Source organism: Drosophila albomicans, chromosome 3 (assembly GCF_009650485.2).
Source record: "Drosophila albomicans strain 15112-1751.03 chromosome 3, ASM965048v2, whole genome shotgun sequence".
NCBI lineage: Eukaryota > Metazoa > Arthropoda > Insecta > Diptera > Drosophilidae > Drosophila > Drosophila albomicans.
Genome location: NC_047629.2, coordinates 4,430,016 through 4,453,655, shown reverse-complemented (window position 1 = coordinate 4,453,655; position 23,640 = coordinate 4,430,016). Strand labels below are relative to the sequence as shown.

The 23,640-nt window shown below is 36.0% G+C and overlaps 1 protein-coding gene and 1 long non-coding RNA gene across 3 annotated transcripts; both read left to right on the top strand.

Moving 5' to 3' along the window:
- The first annotated feature begins 214 nt into the window (after nucleotides 1–214).
- Nucleotides 215–2,767, top strand: LOC127565457 (uncharacterized). Its single transcript, XR_007954762.1, has 3 exons — nucleotides 215–1,703; nucleotides 1,797–2,678; nucleotides 2,743–2,767. It is a non-coding gene; the product is annotated as an uncharacterized LOC127565457 (long non-coding RNA).
- A 19,406-nt stretch (nucleotides 2,768–22,173) lies between these two features.
- LOC117566962 (40S ribosomal protein S11) lies at nucleotides 22,174–23,637 on the top strand. 2 transcript variants are annotated; one of them, XM_034246612.2, is made up of 4 exons: nucleotides 22,174–22,261; nucleotides 22,816–22,941; nucleotides 23,025–23,230; nucleotides 23,432–23,637. In XM_034246612.2, exons 1-4 carry the CDS (start codon nucleotides 22,250–22,252, stop codon nucleotides 23,553–23,555), a joined length of 468 nt encoding a protein of 155 aa, XP_034102503.1. In that variant the 5' UTR covers nucleotides 22,174–22,249; the 3' UTR covers nucleotides 23,556–23,637. The 2 variants fall into 2 exon arrangements, with proteins under 2 accessions (XP_034102503.1, XP_034102504.1); XM_034246613.2 differs by lacking the exon at nucleotides 22,816–22,941 and adding an exon at nucleotides 22,523–22,645 and having other exon boundaries at nucleotides 22,235–22,261.
- The last annotated feature ends 3 nt before the right edge of the window (nucleotides 23,638–23,640 follow it).

Genomic DNA, 23,640 nt, shown 5'->3' with positions numbered 1-23,640 from the left:
AATTCAATTATGAAATACTCTGCAAACATTTCGGGGACTTTATTACATAATATAATATATTCATAACTTGTTAAATTATTAATAAACAAATTTGTGTTGTGTCAAATGAGTTCTCTTGATTATACTCTGTTGATAATACTCCCCAATATATTTTAAGTAAAGCCTATGAATTGAATCATTATTCAAGTATTATATTTCTCAACTTAGATTGCTTGGAAAAACTAAAATATAAGATTAATAAAATTTACAGAATACCAACAAAATTTACAAGTTATTTACTTACTTTTGATTTATGTTGATGATTTATAGTAAAATAGAAACAAAATTCAAAATCGATGTACCATATTTCTTAACAATTTCCAAGACCAGTTCAGTAAATCGAATCTCTATTTAAGTATTAAACTTACCCTCGGTCATTGCTTAGTAAAAAGGATGTAATGCAATTTAAAGAATTTGGAAAAATAATCATGGAGCCTTTTAAGCACGCAAAACTTTTCCATTGAATTGGCTACACAAACCGCATCCAACATTCTTGATACCCTCGAAAACTACAATATATTAGAATGCCAGCCGGTAAATATTTTCATTTTACGCTGACGTTGTGTGGCAACTGTAAAATTTTATGCAACACACATACGTGGCAATGGCAACGCCAACGTGACGAGGACGAACCGAGTCCTGCCTGCGAATAAATTTCTCACCCGGCCGCAAGCTGCCCCCAGCACTGAGTTCCCAGAACTTCCACCTTCCCATTTTGTTCCCAGCTGCTGCTGCTGCTGCTGCTGCTGCTTTTGCTTTTGCTACTGCTGACGACTACTTCTCCTGTTGCCAGTTCAGTGTCAGTGTGTCAAGCAGCGTGCGATGTGGAATAATTTGCAAAATGTCATTATTAGTTTGGATTTTGCGCAGCAGCAACTAAGCAGAAGCAGAAGCAGAAGACATTGAATAAGTCGGGAGTGGAGAAGAGATGTGGAACCGAAGCTATCCACAGGACAAACGGGCACGTTCCTGGCTGACTGAATGCCTGCCTCTGGATATATGCGATCCAATGAAACTGCGTTCCCACAACCTCACTCGTATATCATCATCAACGCTGAGACAAGCTTACGTCCTTGCTTCTGCGTGTGCGTGTGCGTGTATGTGTGTGTGTGTGTTGCTTTTATTGTTCATCTGAAGGACACGTAGCCGGCGTCGTTTGTGCCGTTATGCCATACGCATAAGCAAACACGCCCAGCAAAAGAGAAACAATGAAATTGGCTTGAGGTAGATGTAGATGCTGATGCTGATGCTGATGCACAAACTAAGGCAAATCATTAGGCAAGCAATGTAAATGAAATTAACATACTTCTATCCCGACGCGGGCCTAATTCATGCAAAGGACAGCTGGGATAAGTCCAATGATGGATTGCAGCACAAACAGCGGACGGGAGTAAGCCCTAATGCAAAGTGAAAAGTAAAAAGGTAAAATTGAATTTGTTTGTTGATTAAACTTAAGGCCTGGGATAAAGACCTGAATACAAATCAAATAACATTATTCAAAATCGGATCAAACAGGTGAATAATCGATTTCAGTTTGTCTGCAAAAGTTAATTAAAAAGATATCAAGCAAGTAAAGCAAAATGTTTCTATATTATTACTTTATATCAATCAAATCTCTTCTCCGCTGTCTACAATTTTTATAAATCACCTCACCGAATATACAGGTATTCTATATTTTAAATTAAGTCTATTTATTTCGAATTTTGTGTAATTCTGTTTTTAAATGTATGCATTAAATATATGTATTTATTTCATAGGTTAATAATTGAAAAGCGAGCGTCTTGATTTTTGGCATATTTTGTACTCTTTGGCAAATTTTAAATGTATATACAGGCATAATAAATATAACTTTAGTATAGTTTAGTATACTTCGATTTTCATACTTCTCTTTAGAGACTTTAAGGAAAAAGCAGCCAAATAAAGTCACGGAATCTTGGCCAGAACATTATTTTGTACTGCTTCGTTTCGGTAGAAATCCCGAATGAATTGTGAGCTTCTAATAAAGAAAATTAACTTTTGCTGAGAAAGTCAGAAATGCCAAGCTCGTAAACTACACTCGGACACATGCCTTTATATAGTAACTGACAACAAGTCATAACGGCATAACGTGCCGTGTCTGCTATTCGTTATTTGATGATATACTGGATCACGTTTTCCAGCCACCTGGTCAACTGGCTGTATTACTAACTGGAAATGAAATTACGCAGAGCACTGAATGCTGAATTAAGATGGAAGCAAAAAAAGAACAGAAAAAAAGCCCTGCCTGTCACTTATACGTCTGTTACTTCGTCAGTCAATCAGCTAGTCAGTCAGTTAGAATGAAAGAGAAGGGGGCGTGTCTTATGTCAACATTGGCATCTAATAAAGCTTATGGAGCGCAAAATTGGATTTGCATACATTATTGGTTAACACAAGTGGAAAAGTAGGAAATTTGGGCCCAAGTCACATGGAAAATGGAGCACACAAGTCACAAGCTCAGCTCTGTAATGCGTTAATGGAAAATGCTTTTCACATTTCCCCCCAATTGACAGTGGTCCAAAAGAACGTTTAATTCGAATTTGTACTCAATTGCAAAGCAATCGGAAGTGCTTGAAATGAGCTGGCAAAATTAAAAAATTTCACTACTCTACTTTTACAGAGTAAGTACGAGTAACTATAATTATTTGGTATACATTCATGAGTAATTTGATTAATTATTAATAGGGAGAATTAAATGATAATAAATACAGCCATTAAAATCGATGTTTTTTGGTTTACAATATGCTTACTTTACATTTTGAGTCTTCAATTAATGATGTATTTTATTTGTGATACCCGCTACCCATAAGGCAGAAGAGTATTATATAGTAACTTTCTATCTACAGAAAATGTATGCATCAGGTAGAACGGAGCTTCTCATATTCTCTTTAACATACCCATATCCGTCTGTCCTTATGAGTACCTAGATATCAGAGATACACAGCTCTAATCTTTGATCAAGTTTATCCATTTCCACCCCATAAATCTAAATAAATTAACAATTAACAAGTGTAATTTTAAACCTAAAAAAGAGTTTTGGCACCTACAATAATAAATTCAGTCTTTATGATTCCTGAGAACTTGGTTGAAGTTATTCAAGAAATTATTTTATATGACAAAAAACGGTTGGTATATTTCGTACTCTGTGGTATATATTATTTTGAAGGGAGTTGAGAAGTTGAGTTTAGTGTTTTTCGGTATACTAATTAAGCATAATACCGTAGTGTCTTACTTTTATTGAAAATGGGTGTTTGAGTATTAAGCTCTTAAGGTATTTATATTAATATATTCTACTGACATTAACAATATTTATGTATTTATTTCTTTTGTTTTCACATTAAATTATTATTTAAATTGATTATGTAAGCTTTGTCAATCAATAATTTGGCTAAAAATAAATCCTATAGTTTTTGTGGGAAAATGTAATTACATGTAAGTAATAAACATGCTAGGTATTTATATGGTATATTTTAATACTGAGCTCTTTTGAAAGTGGAGAAATAAATAAAAATAAATCTTAAACTTTTGTTGGTAAATATATGTAATTGTGTGTAAGTAATTTATTCGGTATATTTTACTTGTATTATATATCATAATGTAAGGTATTTTTTACTATATTTTACAAAGATTCTTTGAGCACTGAACAAGACTTTGTGTTGTATTACCTGTTTAATAAAAACATTACTTTGGGCCCAATGTGCAATTGGTTCGGTGTATGTTTTGGGTGTGTTTATATTTGATTGCCGTAAATGCGATTAACTTTAGCTTCGACTTCAAAAGCGACTAAATTTGATTGCCAGCTGTGAGAAGCCACTGGATAGCAGCTATTGGATACTGCTGCTTTCATTGCTTAATACGACACGCCCCATAAATCTCCAAGGTGTAGTTCCATGGTTCATGTGGGCGTCATTAATAAAAAGGAAGCGTTCAGCTCAAAAGACAAGGACAATAAAAAATTAAAATAAAAATGCGGATAAGACTGAAAAATGAGCAACGCAGTTGGTTTGCCTTGAGCATTTCACCGCACAAATACATACACTCATGAACACACAGACACACACACACATATATACACTCAACCTGCATTTTAATGTGCTGCGTCGTTATTGCGCCTAGAAGCACACTATAGCCAGTGGCAAAAGGTCAGCGTGACGCGTCCTGTGGCTGCCTCTCTGTGGCTTTCGCTCTGACTCTGGTTCTGGTTCTGGTTCTGGTTGCGGTTGGTTCTGGTTGCATGTGACTCGCTGTGGTCAGCGCAAAGGTTTTAAATTACGAGCGAGCAGAGGAGCTGCTTGTTAGTGCTTCTTATGCGGCTATTTCTTGCATCCCCTGCGGAAGGCAGGCAATATATTATATAATGAACACGTGTATATATGGTATACTCGTATGCAAGCATGTGTGTCACTAGATAAGACATTAGACACACTGGCCACTTGATACATTTGTATGTGTTTCAAGGGCAGCAAAATCATCTCGGTAACAAGTCGACTACAGTCGAGTCGACTGATAGATACCCGCAATCCTGATATTATCCTTCAAATATCCCAAATTATGTTTTAAGAAATACTAAAATCTTCTAAAAGTTACACTTTATACATATATCGATCATACATACAATATATCGTAGAGCATAAAACATACCAACCCATTCTCGACAGCAACAGCCGTTTTTTGACTTATATTATTATTTCTAAGGTCTGGAGTTGCTTGTATGTTCTCTTGCTTTGAAATTACACTTGTTTGCGATGCCATTCAGAATATTAAAACAAAACGGACTTCCTTGTAATAATAACAAATGTTGTTTCAAAAATTTCTATCTATATTTCTATCTCCATAGTCTCTGAAATCTAGGTATTCAGCCGAACAGACAGACAAGCGGACTTGGCTACATCGAAGATGCCTCTTTCTGTCTGTTACACACGTTATAATATCCTTCTTCCCTATGGATAGCGGGTATTAAAAAGTACACACTTTGTTAGTTGTCAACCTTTATTTAAACTCTAATTTAATACTGTAACTAAATTGACAATATAATTACATAGTTGCATTGCAAGTTGAAATGCTACAAATATTGTACTTTAAGCAAAGCTTCTTTAAGTGAGCTGTCGCACTTCTTGGCAATTTCAAGTCAATTACAAGTCTATTGAATTATGCAATTTGCATAAATAAAAGAAGGGAGAACGAATTAAAGTCACTCAGCCCACATAACTCGGACTTTATTAGTTGCACTGCAGCGTACATTCCAGTGATCTAATTAGAGAGCTACAAAATATGCCACACACGCCACGTGGCGTATGAGTAATGCTTTAATAAACAAGGCACACACAAAGAAATACATATTAAGCATTTTCACTTTTTTAACAAGAAATGAAATGAAATTCACTAAACGAATTTTCGTGTTTAATGGTCGCACCCAAGCGGGAGGTCCCAGCACAAAAGGCAAGTGTAGGGAAGGGGGTAGGAAGGTTGGCAGCGAGCTGTGGGCGGTCAGCGCAAATGACAACGGCGACACATTTTGCATACAATGGCTGGCTTTGTGGGGAATATGAGTATTGGGTAGAAACGGCGAGCACTTGACAGTCACAGGCCACAGGCGCAATATTTCAGATGGACAACGTTCACTTGACTTTTCCTTTTTTTGTGTTTTGCTAACAAAGCCAAAGCGAGCTCGGTTTGAGGGTGGGCAGCAACAAGCCATAAATCAATTGACAGTGCAGAAAAATTGCAGAAAATTACTTGATATTTACGGTCAGCGCACACACAAAGAGAAAGTCACGGGGCCACATGGCAACAAGCAACGCTGACGAAGATGATGATGATGTTCCCAATGAGGATGAGGATGAGAACGAGAAGGCTGCCACGCCCCTCGCCATTGCCCTCGCCTTGTGACAAACAGGAATGCAACAAGTTTTGCTGGCATCAATGACACACTCAAGGACAGCAACATTGTTAGCCATAATTACACATGTTCCATCTTTGAGTGTACCACATGGCGCATTAGTAATAAGTGCCTTCCAGCCAGCACACTGGGCTTCACTTATGTTGTAAACATCATACGATATCGCATCTCTAGTGTACTCGATGTATCATCGTTCATATAAAATCCCGAATTTAAATAACATATATGTGCACACTCTTTTCATATTATATCGTGTTAACCCTCTATTTAGACCAACTGCATCTTCTTCAATGATGTGATTCTATGATGCATGTGTTAACACCAAAGTCGCATCACGCGAACAGCTGATTTGGGGTGAAAATGTAAACAAACTCAGACAGGAGGAAGAAGACTATCAAAGGCACAATACATAATTTTACAAATTTGTAACTTATGCAATTATATAAATACTTAATATTATTTGAAACTCTGCAACGATCATATTCCTGTAAAAAGTGGTCAAATTTCTTTAAACAATTTCTTTTATTTGTTTGACTTTCGCTAATTTGGAATAATTTTAGAGCGCCAAAATCTGTAAATTGAATATCAGTTGATTTATATCGATATCGTCTTTTTCGCTAAATATACCGAAATATTGGCCAAAATACGGTCACATTTTCAGAATAATTGACCCATTATCGATGATGCGACTCGATTAGCCGTCTCCCTCCGACACACAGCCTCATTTGGTATGACGCAGCGAAAGATTCTACTTAACGGAAATTTTCAAGTCTAAATTGGGTACAACAATTTAAGTATATGTATATCTTAATATTCAAACTCAATCTATAGTCTTTTTATTAATTTAAAATCATCAACTGACTAAATACAATAAATTCTAATCTTAAATGATAATGTCAAGCAAATGTTAAGCTTTAAAGAAATTCGAATTGTTGGCTTCACTGTGCCACATCAATTGCGCAACGTGGGCAAAAACTGTCAACAACAAACGCAAATGCTTTTATGAACTATTCTCGCTACAGTTGCCCTCCGATGTCCCTCGACCTCTGTTATACGCCTATGTCCTGCTGTGCACTGGAAGGAGCAAGGAAGATTGAGCATTCTATAGAAGTGTGTGTGACTTTGTGTCAGTGTGCCTGTGTTCATGTAATTATTGTGTCAACTGAGGTGTGTGTCACGGAGCCAGAATAGAGACAAAAGCCAATATCCTTGGCAGGACAGGGCAAAACAAGGCAGGGCAGGACAGTGCAAGGCCTAAGCCAGCGACAGTGACAGAGACAGCCTGTTTGTTGTTTATGGGTCGAACTAGACTCATAATTGCATTGTTGCCGTTGTAATTACTGGCAAACATGCAGTTAATTAAAATCATTAAAATACCTTTGAGCCAAAACAAGAGACAACAACAGCAGCAACAGCTGCCGTCACCAGTCACCCAGTGAAATGGAATGGCTCCTGAATTGGCCTGGGGGGAACTGGGGCACACAGGAGGAGGAGGAGGAGGAGTCGGGGAACTGCCTGCTGGCAGCTTTAATTTCCGACACACGCCAGCGTTCCACACAAATGGTGCCAGAAATGCAAGCTATCTACGAAGTCTAAGCACACTAACGAACCTAATCAAGGACAAAGTATATATTAAAAGCACAGGAAAGCAAATTCGAGATAAATGTGGTAAGATCCAATATGAATCTAATACACAATCTGGATAATCTTCAGTTTTAGTAACACTTGACTTTTAAGATTAAAATTTAATATAAATATTGTTTTTTCATAGTAAGTTTTAATCCTGATTTCATATGCAATGATATATTTATCACCAAGTCACGCAAAATATTAATCCTGCACAAAGGAGCACTTAAAGAATGATTCACACTAATAACAGAGCCAACAGCGAAGCCGCAAATGTTTAATTTAAAATTATAGAGAAAATTCATTACAACAGGATTATGGAAGAAAACCATTTTTTGTTTCTCGTTTTAAAAAAATAAATTTTATGTTTTTTTTTAAGCCTGAACCAAGTATTTAAAGTATATTGTTTTCATATTATTTCTGAAACAGAAATAATTTAACAACTTAATTCGGAAAATTAAATTTTTATAAAAATCAATTTGAAATTTGTATGAATTTACCCTGCGCCAAAGAATTAAGTTCATATAAACGAAAAGAGCAAAAATACAAAAATTTAGATATAAAATCTTATCCGAAATATGTATTTGTAAGTGTTTAATATTTTTTCTCATTTTTCATTTATATTTTTAATTTTGTGTGCTGCTTTTTCGCATAATTTGATTCAAGAAAAAAATACTTTATGAATCTAAACTAAAATCTCAGCCTTTCCTATCTTTGTGCCATATATTCATTCAATATTCGAGAATATCTTTCTACTCTCTTACCCTGAACGCATCACAAAATTGTAATGCTCTTGGGTAGAGTATACATAACAAGGTGACATGCTGTCAGCAGGCTGCGTGCAAATTGCTTTGCACCCAACAGCGGGTATATTAAAATTGTCATCGCATTTGCAATAAAGCGCCAAATGAAAACGCTAAGTACGTGAGTTTAGTTTACAAACTAACTATGGCTAGAGTCTAGAAAGAAAAGTTCTTCTTTAAATCAAAAATCAAGTATTCAATTTAAAGATCAATGCAACTTCGTTGAACTGTTTTCCTCTCAACTATTCTTTCAGCATATTTTGCGCATTTTTATTACACTATTATCATAGTACCAGGCAGGCAGTTCACCATGTAGTTCCCTAACCATGGAACTGTCAGTCAGCCATCGATGAAACGTCTGCCCTTGATACACATACTAGTATGTATGTTCAGGTATGTCAGGTTCAGGTTGAGGTTGAGGTTCAGATCCAGGATGAGTTTCGTCGTCTGGCATGCGTTTTTTTATAGTTTGGTGCCTCCTATTTTAGCTGCCTAATACTAGACAGATTTTGATTAATGCTTTCGACTGCAAATATTGAGGACAAATGATTGAAGGTTGCCTGTTAAGTCAACATTTGTAGTTGATGCAGACGAGCCATGTAAATATCATTCTAACACATTCAATATATCAAATTCGAAACATTATTAAAAACGAGCAGAGACTTCCAAGTTCCACAACAGTCTGGAAAATGTCAATTACTAGCAGTAACTTATTGCAGATAAGCTTGTTTATTGACATACAAAATGAGGAAAGGGAGAACATATGTGCTAGAAATGTTCTATTTATATAATTCCTGAAATAGTTGTGTAGGTTTTCAATTAGCTTATTAACACAAATATTTAAGAGTAATAACAAGAGTAACATAAAAATATTATAATATAAGATAATTAACATATAATAATTTCAATTCAATGATTCGACATTAATTTCTGATTTGCTTAAGTTGCCCAGTTAGGTAACAGTGAACCTACATATCTTTATCATTTCGTTATTATTTTAATAAAAAAAAAAATGATTCGGTCCCCACGAAAGTTGAAAAGAATATGTGACTTCTATATCCGCTATATAAGTTATTCCTAACATCTAAATATTATATAAAATAGAATATATAAAACTATTTTGAGTTATATTTGGAAATAGGCTATCCAAATATATGGGACTATATCAAAATCAAATTGCATTCAATAAATAAATATCGATTAATGGATATATTGAAGCTGATATCGACTTTAAAGTTAAGAGAGTTGTGATCTGACAGTGAGTGACAGCAATGAAGAAAACGTATAAAACTAAATAACCAAAATACTTAAATTCAAATTAGGAGTAAACAGCCAAAATTCTAAAACGAATGTTTTCTAGTATATGATGAATCCATCAATTGAGACATTGAAAGAGAACTGAACCCATCGGCTTTAAAAAAAGAAAAGCAACATTCTTCAGATATTTAATAAATTTATCCAGGAATTGCATCCGCTTAAGGATTCATTCACTTTTATCCCAAATGTATATAGGATTTACATATATGATTAATATTTCTATTCATACAAACTCTATTATTACATTTTTTCATCTATATGGCTAGATTAAGATACCATATCGATATCAGAAAACTGTTTTAATAAAATACAAAACAAAAAAAGAGAATAAGAAACTAACTTTATTTCAAAGCAACTATAATTTAAATAGCAATTCATGTAATTCGAAATGTATTTCATGTAGTAAAAAATTCATTTTTTTAGTACTCTAAAAGGTACGTATTAAGCAATAATAGTCAGTGCTTGCTAATGAATAAACTATTGTGACCAAGTTGATATGAATACAATCCTTAATCCCCAGTAAGCGAGACGTGCATAAAACATATTTAATGTTGATGAGAATCATCGGTAAAGTTGATTACATACAATAGAATCCAATATACGAGACTAATACAATACTGTCTGTATTCATGGCCAGCTCATGGAGTGGCAGCATTCCTATAATTAATGAGTTTAGTCTCGGATCTCGAGCCTGGACTTTGACTGGCTTTGTGTCTCTCTTTGCAGCTGTTATTTTATTCAGACGCTTGCCTACAGATAATTTTGCGCACGTGCTGCAAATTGTGTGTGTCCTTGGACCAGATAGCCACATGGCATTCAGTGCTGACGCATTTTGCCAAGGAAAAAGGCTGAAACCAATCGAATTTAATTGCAGCAAATAAACATGTTTGAATGCACAATTAAGATATTTCGTTTAATATTTATTAATTTTAATTAAACGCTAATAAAAGTCACAAAAGTATTAAATAATTTCTAACATGGTGATGCAACATTGAGTGGAATCCTTCAATAAGCGCCAACACTGGTCACATTGAGTTTGGATGCCCATAACTTATGTATGTGTGTTAGACTACACGCCAGATACTTGGCTTTAAGTGCGAGCATTCGTCTTTGGCATGTAATCAAATATGAACAAATTGGTGATTGAAAGAGGCGCCTGGCGAGCGCAATTAAAATTTAACGACCATTGAATATCAAAAGGTGCTATATAACTTTAAGTGTTCTGTTACATTTGCTGCTACAGCAGCATTTCCTCGAAGCAACAATTTAATTGCCGACCAAATGTTTCGGAAATAATACCTCTGGAAATTCGGCGAAAAATATAACACAAAACTGTTACGAAACGAGAGTCGAGAACAATGTGAAATGTCGAGAATGTAATAAACCAAACGACTGGCAGTTGAAATAAAATGTGAAGAGAATTAGAGTAGAAATATTGCTCAAAGCATTGTATTGAAACAAAAAAAAAAAAAAAAAGAATTGCGATTGAGATTGAAATTGAAATTGAGATGAGATTAAATAAACGAAATATCTTTAAGCGGGTTTCAAAAGCTTAAGTTGTTAAGCTTTTAAAGATAATTAAAAGGGAACATTTTTACTCTTATTTGGTAAAATATAGTTGTAATATTGGTAGTTTTGTTAACTTTTTAAAATAATATTACAAAGAATATGGGCATCTCAGTACGCAACTTGAATATTTATTCAAAAATACTGCAATTTCATAGATTTTGTACTTTGGAATTAAATTCAATTCAAGAGATGTTGATAACTTTCTGCCTATTCAGACATTAATCAATTTTAAAAGGGTGTAAAGAGTTAAAGAATATTAAATCGTGTCGTTATATATTTTTAATCTCTCAGATAGATTATCAAAGACTAAGAAGAAGTTGAAACAGCCTAAATTCTCTGAACCTAACTGATAATTATCCATAGATATTTGTTGCCTTACAACTCTCCTAGTTCTGCAGCCTTTAAAGTGCTAATAATGGCATCCCAACTGCAGTAGTTAAACCCAGCACACAGCTGTAATTTGATCAGTAACAAATTCGCTGCTAAAAGTTGAAAATTGCTCTTGATTAATAGGCTAGCCAGTCGGTGTTCAATTAGTTGTAATTGGGCTAGCAAAATAAGGACACCTTTGTGCACGTTGTGGAAGCTCAACGAGATGCCACGCATTGCGCTCTGCAGAGGCTTGGCCTCGGGAGGAGTTGCAACGTCATTACTCAATGTCGCCGCAGGTGAGGTGAAAGTAAAAGAAAATGGGCGCAAGAGAAAGTTTGTGTGGGTAAAAATAAGCAAAGCACCAGGTGTAAGTAAACGAAAAAGCAGCTCATAAAAATACTCAAGAAGGCGAAATGTTTAGCTTGAAGTGTGCGCTGGGCCCCCAAGGCACAAATGCGAGAAGGAGGAGACGTAGGAGGAGATCGAAACGGAGGTGAAGATGGATGCGGAGAAGGCACTTGTATACCTTGGCATGCCATTGCCAGTAGCCTCTGCTTCTGCTAGTGCTTTTGCTTCTGCTTCTGCTTCTGCTTTTGCCTCTGCATTTAGCTTAATCCACACAAGTTTAAACAAAACAAAAAGCCTGGGTAGAGAGAACTCAAGGTCCTGCCAGGACGTCGAGTGCCAGTGGAAATGACAACTATGCGACTACTTGACAGTCGCTGACTTGAGTTCAGCTCTTTGTTTTTTTCCTCTTTTTGTTTTTTTTTGCTTGCTGCATACTTTACATAGCGAGAGCGCATCTTATACGCTTTGTAGTTATAGTTGCCTTAAATATGTACTGCATTATGTATTTGTGGAACCCGCTCGCAACGCTTTGTTCAATGCAAATTGATGGCTTCTGTTTGCCTTCGGAGCGAGTACGCTGAAAAACTCGCAAATCCGTTGAAAATCCTTTTTAACTTTTAATGATGCCTGCCAACGTCTCAAAGTGTGCCAATGTTTTCTCTTGGGATTTGCGTAAAGTATCTGCTAAAAGCTTCCTTTCACTCCGATTACTCTCTGCCTGCCAAAAAGGCAACAGAAACCACATGGCCAAAATCAAAATGTTGCTCCCCAGTTGCCCCAATTTTGTTTGCCATCAATTTAGCTTGGCCGAAACAATATGAACAAGCAGCTAACAGCAGAGCAGCCCACCCATCAGGCCAATGGCAACTGACAGCCAATTCGTTGTCTTCTTCTTCTCATCCCTTTATTTGCTCTCTTGCGCATTCTCAATTTCTTTTCCTTATTTGACTGCTGTCTGTGTTTCCTTTTAATCTGGTAAATAACCATCTTCCATGATCTTGCTCTTCGTCTTGAAATTAACTTGAACAACAAAAGAAACCCAATCTGGACTTTCTGTATTTCGTATTCATATCAATTTACTACAGAAAGTTTGCTTTTACCTTTAATGAACTTGAAACAAAAGTGATATAAACTGAATGCCCCACAAAGTAGGCAACACTTTAAGAACTTCATTGAAATTTTAAATTTAACTGTTGCCCCAAAAAGTAGGCAACACTTTAAGAACTTCATCAAGGCAAGGAACAAATGTAAATCAGTGAGTTTTGAATGTTTAACTATAATAGAAGCTTTTCAAATAAGGAGCTCCTAAAATGGAAATGCAAATAAACTACGATCCCCAAAAAGTTGAAATTTGCCACATTTAAAATTGAAAATTAAAATGTCTCTTTAACTGAATTTTACTATCTAAACTGTGGGTATATATTTATTTAATGAAACCATGAAATTTTTAACAATAACTGCAACCGTATTTACAGATATCTAAATTTTGTAGGCATATTTTGAAATGTGATATTTGTATAATTTTTTAAAAAATAATAACGAAATGACAACAAGATAGGATAATTTTATAGCATTTGAAAACGTTTTAAAAATTCTGCAGATTTATTCGAGAAGAGAAGACGGAGAGAAATAAATAAAATTCATATATAGTATAAATAAATAAATGAATCCGAAGAAATACTCGAAATCTCAAATAAATTGGGAAACTTTAAAGAAAAACAAAACTAGAAGAAGTTTCTTAAACATACAATTGAAGACTTTAGAAATTAAGTCTATAATTTTAAGTCATCAAATAAAATTAACTTTAAACATAAGGCAACAAATGCAAATACAAAATAGAGGCAAAAACTGTGGAAAGGAAGCAGCGGAAAGGAAGTGCAACCATTTCTAGCGCATCCTGCAGCAGCAACAACGAGCGTCCGCCGCTCTTGGACCAGAAATTGTAAATTTTGCACTGCGGACAAACAAAAGCTCGCCAGGATGTGGGCGACTGCAGAGGAAGAGCAGAGCAGCGAACTAGTTAGAGTTGCAGTTGCATTGGCAACTTTTATGTGCAACTATCTTTTCCAGCTATGGCATTTTTGTGAAGTCCGCCTAAAGCTTTTAACTGTTTGGGTCAATAGATTTAGTTTTGGCCTCAGTCTCAACCCCCCACCTCAATCACAGTTCCAATTCCAATTCCGACCCAAGTCCTGCCCAGTGACCAACAAATCAAATAGCGGAAAAGTTTTATTTTGCAAGTTTTCCTCAAGCTTCCGGCCTCCGCTATGGTTTTTGGTCCCGACTCCCGGGTCCGGGTCGAGTCCGGGTCCGAGTGTGGGCAACAGTCGTAGTCGTCTTGGCTTCCACGGTGCCATCATGGGCCTCATAAATAAACAGAAATTGCATGCTTGGCTGGCTCAGCAGAGCAGCCGAGCAGTCGAGCGTCCAAGCTTCTCTGCTTCCTTCACTGCCAAGGGAATAAAATTGATGACTTTGTAGCAGTTGCTGCATTAAATTGCTGGCCAAGATCGTTGGCAGTTTCCTTGAACTCTAGCCTCCCCCTTAGCTCAGCTCAGCTCAGCTCAGTTCGGTTGTATTTATGCGTTAATTATTTCATTAACGCTCCATTGAGCTCATCGCCTTCTAGTGCAAATTATTCCAGCCTATTGCATTCAAGTGATTCTGATTTTTGACCATAATGAGCCCTGTGTAATGACTTACCCACAGCAGCAAAGGGCTCATCGCCAGGGATTGAGATTGGCATTGGACATGGAATTGAAATTAGAGTCCTGGGGCGTGCGCCACTTCAAACTGAAACTGTGCAATCGAGTGGAAGCGGAATGCCACAAAATGGTTTTCATTAGTGGGCTGGACGCTGATAATGTGAACTGGGGCGATTGAGCGATAAGAAAACCACAGTTTCAGCTCGAATATATTTTAATTAAATCCTTTTGTACTTGATTGAATGCCAAATAAGTAACTCGAAAGCTAGAGCTGGAAAATAGTAAAGAAAGAAATGGTAATAAATCAATATATCATGCTGTTAATCAACAATCAAATATAGATGTTCAAATATAGTAAACGGATTTTAATTGTGAAGGTTTAATTAAAATACTCGTAACTACTTAGTATATTCTTTGTAGAACCTTATATTTTTATATTCCCATATATATGGAAAGCAGTTGAAGGATAGACCTCTAAAGTCAGCCCAAACCAAATCTTCTAAGGAAATATTTTTTGATCTCTTAAAATTTATTGAATTTATTAAAAAAAATGAAAAAAAAAACATATTATGAATTATGAATGACAAATTAAGAAAACTTGAAACCATTGAAGAGTATTTCAATTCTTTTCACAGAGCAAAAATAATGAAATTAGAAGTGATTAACATAGTTTAAAATAAGCAATATTACAGTAAAATTTGATAGTTCGAGATACCTGATACCCGTTTTAAATAAAATAAAAATAGGGCGATAATCTTCTTAAAATATACCAACTCAATAACTGTAATAACAAAAATGAAAGAGAGATTCTGGTATTAATTTTAAAATATACCAAAATTATTTTCCAAACAAAAATACACCAAATGCTCCTTTATACTGATACAGTACTGCATTCAAAATATACCATAGAGTGCAAACTATACCAGATTGGCAGCCAAGGAAACTCAGACACCTAGTAAGTAGGCGGATTTAAAATATTTGCATCATATCATATATGTATAAAATTGTATACTATATGTTGTATACCATATATATTTATATGCATATAAACATCTACATGTATGTAACATATATTTGAATAGAATGCTCATAAGGTGCAGCTGTACTTCATAGATGAGATTTGCGTATGTTCTATGTAAAATCAATTTGCATGTCTTATGGAGAGCAGAGCAGTGCAAAGCAGGAGCAAACAATAAACAGTTTGCATGGTCTCAATTGCCGACAATAACAAACATTATTACGACCATACACAGGCACTTTATGCTGACTCCTGAGTCTCTTAAGGCAGCCACATTTTGAGTAGAAGACTCAATGCTCGAAGCTCGTGAAGCAAAGCCGGATGGGCATTTGGCATAAAGTTTCATGATGCTAAGTGGATGATTATTTGCGATTACACGACAGCAACAGCAAGTGCGTAGACTGGCAGAGGCAAAAGCAAAAGCAGAACCTCGAGAGCTGCAACAAATCCTTGAAGCGAAGGACACGGAATGGCGCACACACACACACATACACACAGATGGCCATTTCTTTGTGTGTGAAATGTAATGAAGATAACAACAACAACAACAATAACAACAGCAACAAAAGCAAGGCGAAGGACAATACAAATACAAATATGCGGGCCACTGCGCCCAAGCAATCGTCCGTTTTTACTGCTCCACGCTTTATGTGCGCAACTTTACTCCAATCCCAATCCCAATCCCAATCTCGATCCCAGAGTCCTCGCGTTGTTGCTCTGGCTGTCAATGATTATGTGCTAATGGGCAACGCACGCGTTTTTATATCGAACGCCAAATTGGCTGCTAACAATTGATATATGGCAGCAATTACACAACGCACATTACTCAACTCAACCCCCTTTTGGGCCAAGTTCCCGATTCCCGTTCTCATAAATGCAACTCATAAATCTTATGCGATGCATGCAGCACAATAGTACTTTTTTGGGGCGCCACGAATCGATGCATTCGTTGCATGGCCAGCAGGCAAGAGCCATAAACATCAACCAACCATTGTCCTTGTGCCGCTGACTCATCGAGATGCTTGCCCCAAATAATGCTGCAGTTGCATATTCAATTTGAATAAACTAAAATTCTTCTCTCTTTCCCATGCACAGATTTGCAAAATTACATTCTACAAACAAAAATCAAAATCTTCAGTTTTAAGTATTTTTGATGTTGAATCAAGAATTTCAAAAGAAGAAATTATTTAAAAAGGTTTTTGTCATAAATTTTAAATTTAAATTACAACAATCTTATTTCACGATTAAAGTATTGATTGAAATTATATTTCAAATTATTATATATATGATAAAATTAAGAATGTGGCAATTTTAAATAAATATTTTCATAAATATATTTTATGATTATTCTAACCTTATAATAACCTTACAAAATTAAATGATTATTTTTTTATTTTCATTATCCGCTTTTATCCATTTAAAAAAAAGAAATACAAAACATTTTTTTTCTTAAATGCATTTTAATTATTTTATGTTTTTTCTGTATTTTATTATCTGACAAGTAAAAAAACATACCAAATTAGTATAACAATATAATACAATACACTATTACACTAAAAATATACCCTACCATAAAACATATATTCGAAATTAATGTTACATCAATTTTCAAAAGCACATATATTTTTAGTCAAACACTGTTTTGAGATTGAAATTCTTTATTAAGATCAAAAAGCACTATACTTTTATAAATTCAGAGTGTTTAGACTAAATATTTAGATAAGAGCTAGCCCGAAAAATGGGAGACAATTTGCAGTTTGATTATGTAGCTCAAGCAGAAACATTATTTATATGAATTCTGATGGCTGACGGTTCAATTTAAGAAATTAATGTGAATTCCTTTTCAGGCAAAAGGCTATAAATCTAGACAAGGCGCAAAGGACGTGAAGTTGTCATTAGTGGAAGGAAAGAGAATAAGGTGGCGGATGGATGACCAACCTTTCACAATTGAGGCAAGTCTGGGACGGAAACGGATGTCTTGCGCAAACAGAGTCGAAGAAAGCGGAAGCCCAAGTTCAGGCAGCGTGGCCAAAGTATAAGGCCCCATGTACAGAGTAAGTTTACTTTTGTTTTTGCCGCTTTATGGCATTTTGTGAAACTATAAAAGCAGCAAAACGGACCACTAAAGAAACCAAATGAACAGCCTGATATATCCAGAGGGTAATTCTCTCTGGCTGCAACTGCGGCCGCTATAAAACAGACAAACGGTCTGATGGACGAAGGAAGTTGCGACCCAAAGTGTTTATGTCACGGCCAGTTGGGGTGCAAAAGTTTTCAATTAGTTGCCAAATGAACTATATTTAGACTTTACTTCATATTGATGGAACTGGAATTTAAATTTTAAGAAGCAGGTAGCTAAAATAATTTAAAAAAAAATTAAAAAAAAAAAATCGGCTGAACATATAATCCCATTTTCAGCTTATATAAGGAGGCAACTTAAAAAGTTTTGAAAAATTTTCCATCTTAAGCATTAGTTATATTATAAAAAAAAACTATAAAAAAGTGGTGTTATCCTTAATTTTGTAACTGTATGTATCATATGTGCATAGATAGTAACTGATTTAACCTGATTTCCCCTTATTAAATGTGCGATTAAAAAATAAACAATAACAAAATACGCGATTTGAAACAATGATTAAGCTTTAACTGTCAATTTGTACTTAATTGCCTTTCAATGAGATTTATATGACCGATATGAAATGAATTTGAATCTAATTAAACAAATATAATTAAATATGGAACAATAATGCTATCCTAACCATGATGCACGAAGAAGAATATTAATGAGGAAATGGGCTGCTATTGTTTGATTCATAGTAACAATGGTGAGAGATATGAAAACAATGCTAAGGCTTAATTATTTATTGATTGAATTCTTGATAAGAAAACAATTTCGCAGAAGGTTAAAGCAGAAATTCTTTGTTCTTTCAAAAACAATAACCAATAACCTAAGAAGCAATGGCTGTTATTTATTTCCCAGTCACTTTAATTTTGACTATGAGCATAAAGTTTATTTAATTTTTTTTGCCATGTTCATAATTAAAAATAACATTTGGCGTCGTCATCGTGTTTTAACCCAATTATTATATTCATAAATAATAGAATATAAGTATCTCTTTTGTTATGAAAAGAGTAAGATGGCTTATGAAAATAACATTTTGTGAAATGTAATACCCTAATATAATATTATGTATCCGCCATGTGTAATATTTTTTAATACTAAGAACATAAAATGCCAAAATACTTGTATATGTGTAGTAACTGATTTTAATATATAAATAACAGTAATTTAATTTTATTATTGCACAATTTAAATTTGAATTTGATTGTTATTTGGAATGTCAACAAAAAATTCATGAAGAGACATTTTGCAATTTTTATTTTTGTATTATATTAATTGAATTCACTTTTAAATAATAAACAGAATATTAAAAAAAATAAAATAAGTTTTATTTAGAATTATTAGAAAAATCTGTGGTGTTTCGAGATTAGTTAATTTGATAACGAGTAAAATAAAGGCAAATCCGAAAATATGTAAACAAGTGTAACAGTCTCTTTTCGGCACAGCAGACTAAACAGTTTCAATCTTTAAACAACGTCCGTTGAGGAAAATTATGCTTTAAACGTATTCGGCAGGGGGCCAGGATAATAGTTGCTTTGGGTTGCCTTGAGCTGTCCGTGCTATCCGTGTTTATCTGTATCTGTCCGTGTATTTGTAGAATGTTGTGTATACAGGAATTAGCATAATTACAGCATCAACCCTTCACAAAAGGCGCGCATTGACTGTCTGAAGCGGGGTGCGGAGGCAGGGTGGAGCAGGTGGGCAGACTCTTGTACACGCCTAACTATGGCAGCAGCAACAATGTCCCGAAAACACAGAGAGAAACATCCCGCCCCCAAACCGCTGTCCCAGGCATGGCATCATAATAATTTCGTTGCGTTTGTTTTTTGACTCTGAATTGCTGGGCTGCGGAATTTTGTGCGGGTTTGTGGGACTGCTGCTCTGATGAAGGTACTAAAAGCCCGAAATCCGACGCATAAATTTATTTGTTGTATACAAGCAAACCCGATGAGTGGCCCCCAGATCCCCAAAAACCTTAGCTAAGCCACAGCTTCAGCTTCAGCTCCAGCAACAGCAACAGCTACAACCACAGTCACAGCCACAGCCACAGCTGCTGCTCATCAAAATTGTATGGACGGGTCCCTGTGGGTCGGGTGGAAAAGCAAAAGATGGGAGGGTTTTGTTGGTGCTGCCACCAAACAGGAGCAGCAACAGCAAAAGTAAAACCAAAACCAAACAAAGCATGCCAAAAATTATCTCGGTCACTTTTCAAATGCACGCACACTTATACAGCCGAATAAATGCGAAGAGATGCAAACAGAAGGGTTAAGAAGGAGCTCCCAGGCAACCCTTAGTCCCAGCTCCTTCACAGGGTCAATGGTTTGACACCCATATAGCAGTCACTTGAAAGTTTTATGTGTATACTACACACACACACACAAACACTTTTGCTTTGCGACAGCAAAGTTGACAACACTGTTTACCTAATGTACCGTTAAGCTGCACACTTAATGCCGTTATCTTTTCCCGTCTTTGTCATTGTCTCATGCACCAAGGAAATTATTTTCTTAATTTACTTTGAAGTGCCCGCTCTCCCGCTCGGAGGGGGTGACGGGAGGTGACTTTAAAATACTTATAATAAATATTTAAGTACTGAATTCAAAATGATGGCCGCATCCGCATTTTGAACAATTTGCATTTGGCATATTTCACAAACTTTCGCTCATCAAACTTTTTTCATTTACAACAAAGTTGAGCACTTGTCCAACAACAACAATTAACATACATACAACTGAAAACAAAATACTTTCCTTTGCAAGCCGAACCTTAAATACCCTTGCTATGTAAAGTTAACAACTTTTAAGTTGGAAATATTTTGAAATGTACAAAATTAAATGTTTTGCATGTAAATAAAATATAAATAAAATAAATGTTTATTTCTTTTGTTAATGTGACATATTAAACAGCTTACTCTATAAAATGGTTTCTTTAAATCAAATTAGCCAATGTTTATTTCTATTGCTTTAATTAGATTGGGAATGCAAGAATATATAAACATATTCCACTCGTCAAGCCGATAGAAACATCTTGGCAACCTTGTTCAACTTATGTATTGATTCATTCATTGTATCTATACAAGTTTTAACAATTTTCCGAATTTTTATAAACATCCAGCAAATATGTGTGAGTAAAAGTCGTATTTATTGTTTTACCTTTTACAAAATATGCGAAACACGAAAATGGAAACCTTCAACGAAAGGACGACAAAAGGATTCACTGCAGCTGTGCAGCATTGTTACCTTGCCAACGAGTAAGGCCGAGGGAAAGCCTTGACAGCTCAGTTCGGCGCAGAACCACATACGCATGCCACACCCATCAGCCAGCAGTTTCCTTCCCCACCAGCTAGAGCAACAGCAACTGCTATAGCGAAGCCTAGTGCAGGTTAAGGTCACCACCCATCGTCAGCGGAGAACGCTAGTTGGCGATTATTTTATGCAGCAGACATCCGCACCAACAATGGCATTGAAATGCAGTCGAGCCTGGGTTGGGCACGGACCTTGTCCTGAGTGTGGTAGTCCCCATCGGTGACGTTTAACGGTAAACGGACTTATACCTACGCCAACACAGCTGATTTCGCCTTGGACCTGTGTCAGTTGTTGCAGATGCGTCTTCGTTTCACGGCAAGGCAAATTGTCTTCTCTAGTTACTGCGCTTTTTTATGGCGTTATTTTTTTCTTAATCCTCATTTTTTTTCTTTTTGTGGCATGTGCGTGAATGTAAATATATAGTACAATACACGGCATGCAATTACTTGCAGCTCTCTCTGGAGAATTTAGTGTGTCTCACAAAAAAACTGCTAAAACAGCGTAAAAAGAACGCACAAAGACATTTTTCGAAAGCCACTTAAGTAGACACTCAAGCCAGTAGGATATGGCTACAAATCTTACCACTCAACAAAAATCAAAGTCAATGTCAGCAAGCCATAAGGTCAATAGCTGAACAAATATTGCAGTACCCGGATGACACCAAGGACAAAACATTTTTCAAATCAAAAAATAAAAAAAATATGACATCTTAAAATGTACGAAATTTAAAAAGTGCGCGCTGTGTGACACTGTTGTATATGACATATCGATAACAAATAACTGCAGAGTTGTCACCTACACAATCCAAAAAATAAATGCACTCTATTGCTGATTAATCGATATTTTAATAATTATTGTGGTTTTGGATACGGCTTTCTTTAGATTCTAATATTACAATTATTTTAATTTATGAACTATTACTTTTCGCAAATGAACCAATTATTTATGAAACGAACCATTCATTTATAATCGTAGAGTGCGTGTCACTGTTTTTGTTGGTGAACCACAAGTACTATTCAGATACCATAAAATACTTGACAAGTAACAAGTAATGAAATATCGCCCATCTCTAATTTAACGCGTGCTCTTTCTTTCCTCTTGCTCCAACATGGCTGATCAGGTAAGACAGCAAAAATGTGTTCGAAATTAAATAAAATACAGCGTTAATTGGGCTAGTAAATGATAAAAGCAATGTAAACGGTGAAATTAAGTGGATTGTGAAACAAAATACACATTTTCCTGTACAGTGAGACCACTGCACAACATTCGTTGAGTGATACAAAATTTACGCTAAAGCAATCCGTATTCAACATAACCACACTTGTACGCATGCTGTGTACGCTGGTGTCTCACAATGAACACATTCGAAATTTTGTTTTAGCAAACCGAACGCGCATTTCGCAAACAACACGCTGTGCCAACAACGCGTCTTAAGCGCGCCAATGGCAAGAAGCAATCACGTTTACACCGTCGTATTGGGTTAGGCTTTAAAACGCCAGCCGAGGTAAGAGTCGCAGATCAAATGTAACTAATATTGCGTCCCCGTTTTCTTCCCTTTCATCCACAACCACCACCACAACAACAACAAACACAAACGAAACGCCTCCGTCTCCCATGCACGTTGTTTGTACCCGGCCCACGTAACTTGTCGAATGCAACGCTAACACGAAACAGAACGAACGCGCCTTCCAAAAGCAGTTCGGTGTTAACCTAAACCGTAAGGTGAAACCCGGCATCACCAAAAAGAAGGTGCTCCGCCGTTACCGTGATGTTGGTCTGGGTTTCAAAACCCCACGTGAGGTATGCATGCTCCTTTGTAGTCCCACCCGTTTGCCTTTAAAAGGATATTTTTATAACTAATCTCCATTTCTTACACCCGACAGGCCATCGATGGCACCTACATTGACAAGAAGTGCCCATGGACCGGAGATGTCAGAATCCGTGGTCGCATCCTGACTGGCATTGTGCGCAAGGCCAAGATGCAGCGTACCATTGTCATCCGCCGTGATTATCTGCACTTTGTGCGCAAATACAGTCGTTTCGAGAAACGTCACCGCAACATGAGCGTCCACTGCTCGCCCGTCTTCAGGTATGTTCCACTCAGGCCATTAGAGAATTATTCGATACTATATGATGATAAAATCATGACGGTCTTCATAAAACAAATTGCTGAAGCAACTTGACTCTTTTTACATATACTGTAAAAATACTGACAAATTTAAACGATTGCCTTATTGTTTATTTTACAATGCAATGTCAACTTAACATGGATTATCTCTTTACTTTGCAGAGATGTTGAGCAAGGAGACATCGTCACCATTGGCGAGTGCCGTCCCCTCTCAAAGACCGTGCGTTTCAATGTTTTGAAAGTCAGCAAGGGTCAGGGCGCCAAGAAGAGCTTCAAGAAGTTTTAAGTGAGGACAACACCACAGCGGAAGAAAACAATATTTGTAGCATTATTCTTTTTGAATAAAACAAAAAAAAATGTAAATTTAACTC

Coding starts and splice junctions, on each gene's coding strand:
- LOC117566962 (XM_034246612.2), top strand. Junction 22,942..23,024: donor GTTTCAAAACCCCACGTGAG/GTATGCATGCTC, acceptor TACACCCGACAG/GCCATCGATGGCACCTACAT. Junction 23,231..23,431: donor CACTGCTCGCCCGTCTTCAG/GTATGTTCCACT, acceptor TTTACTTTGCAG/AGATGTTGAGCAAGGAGACA.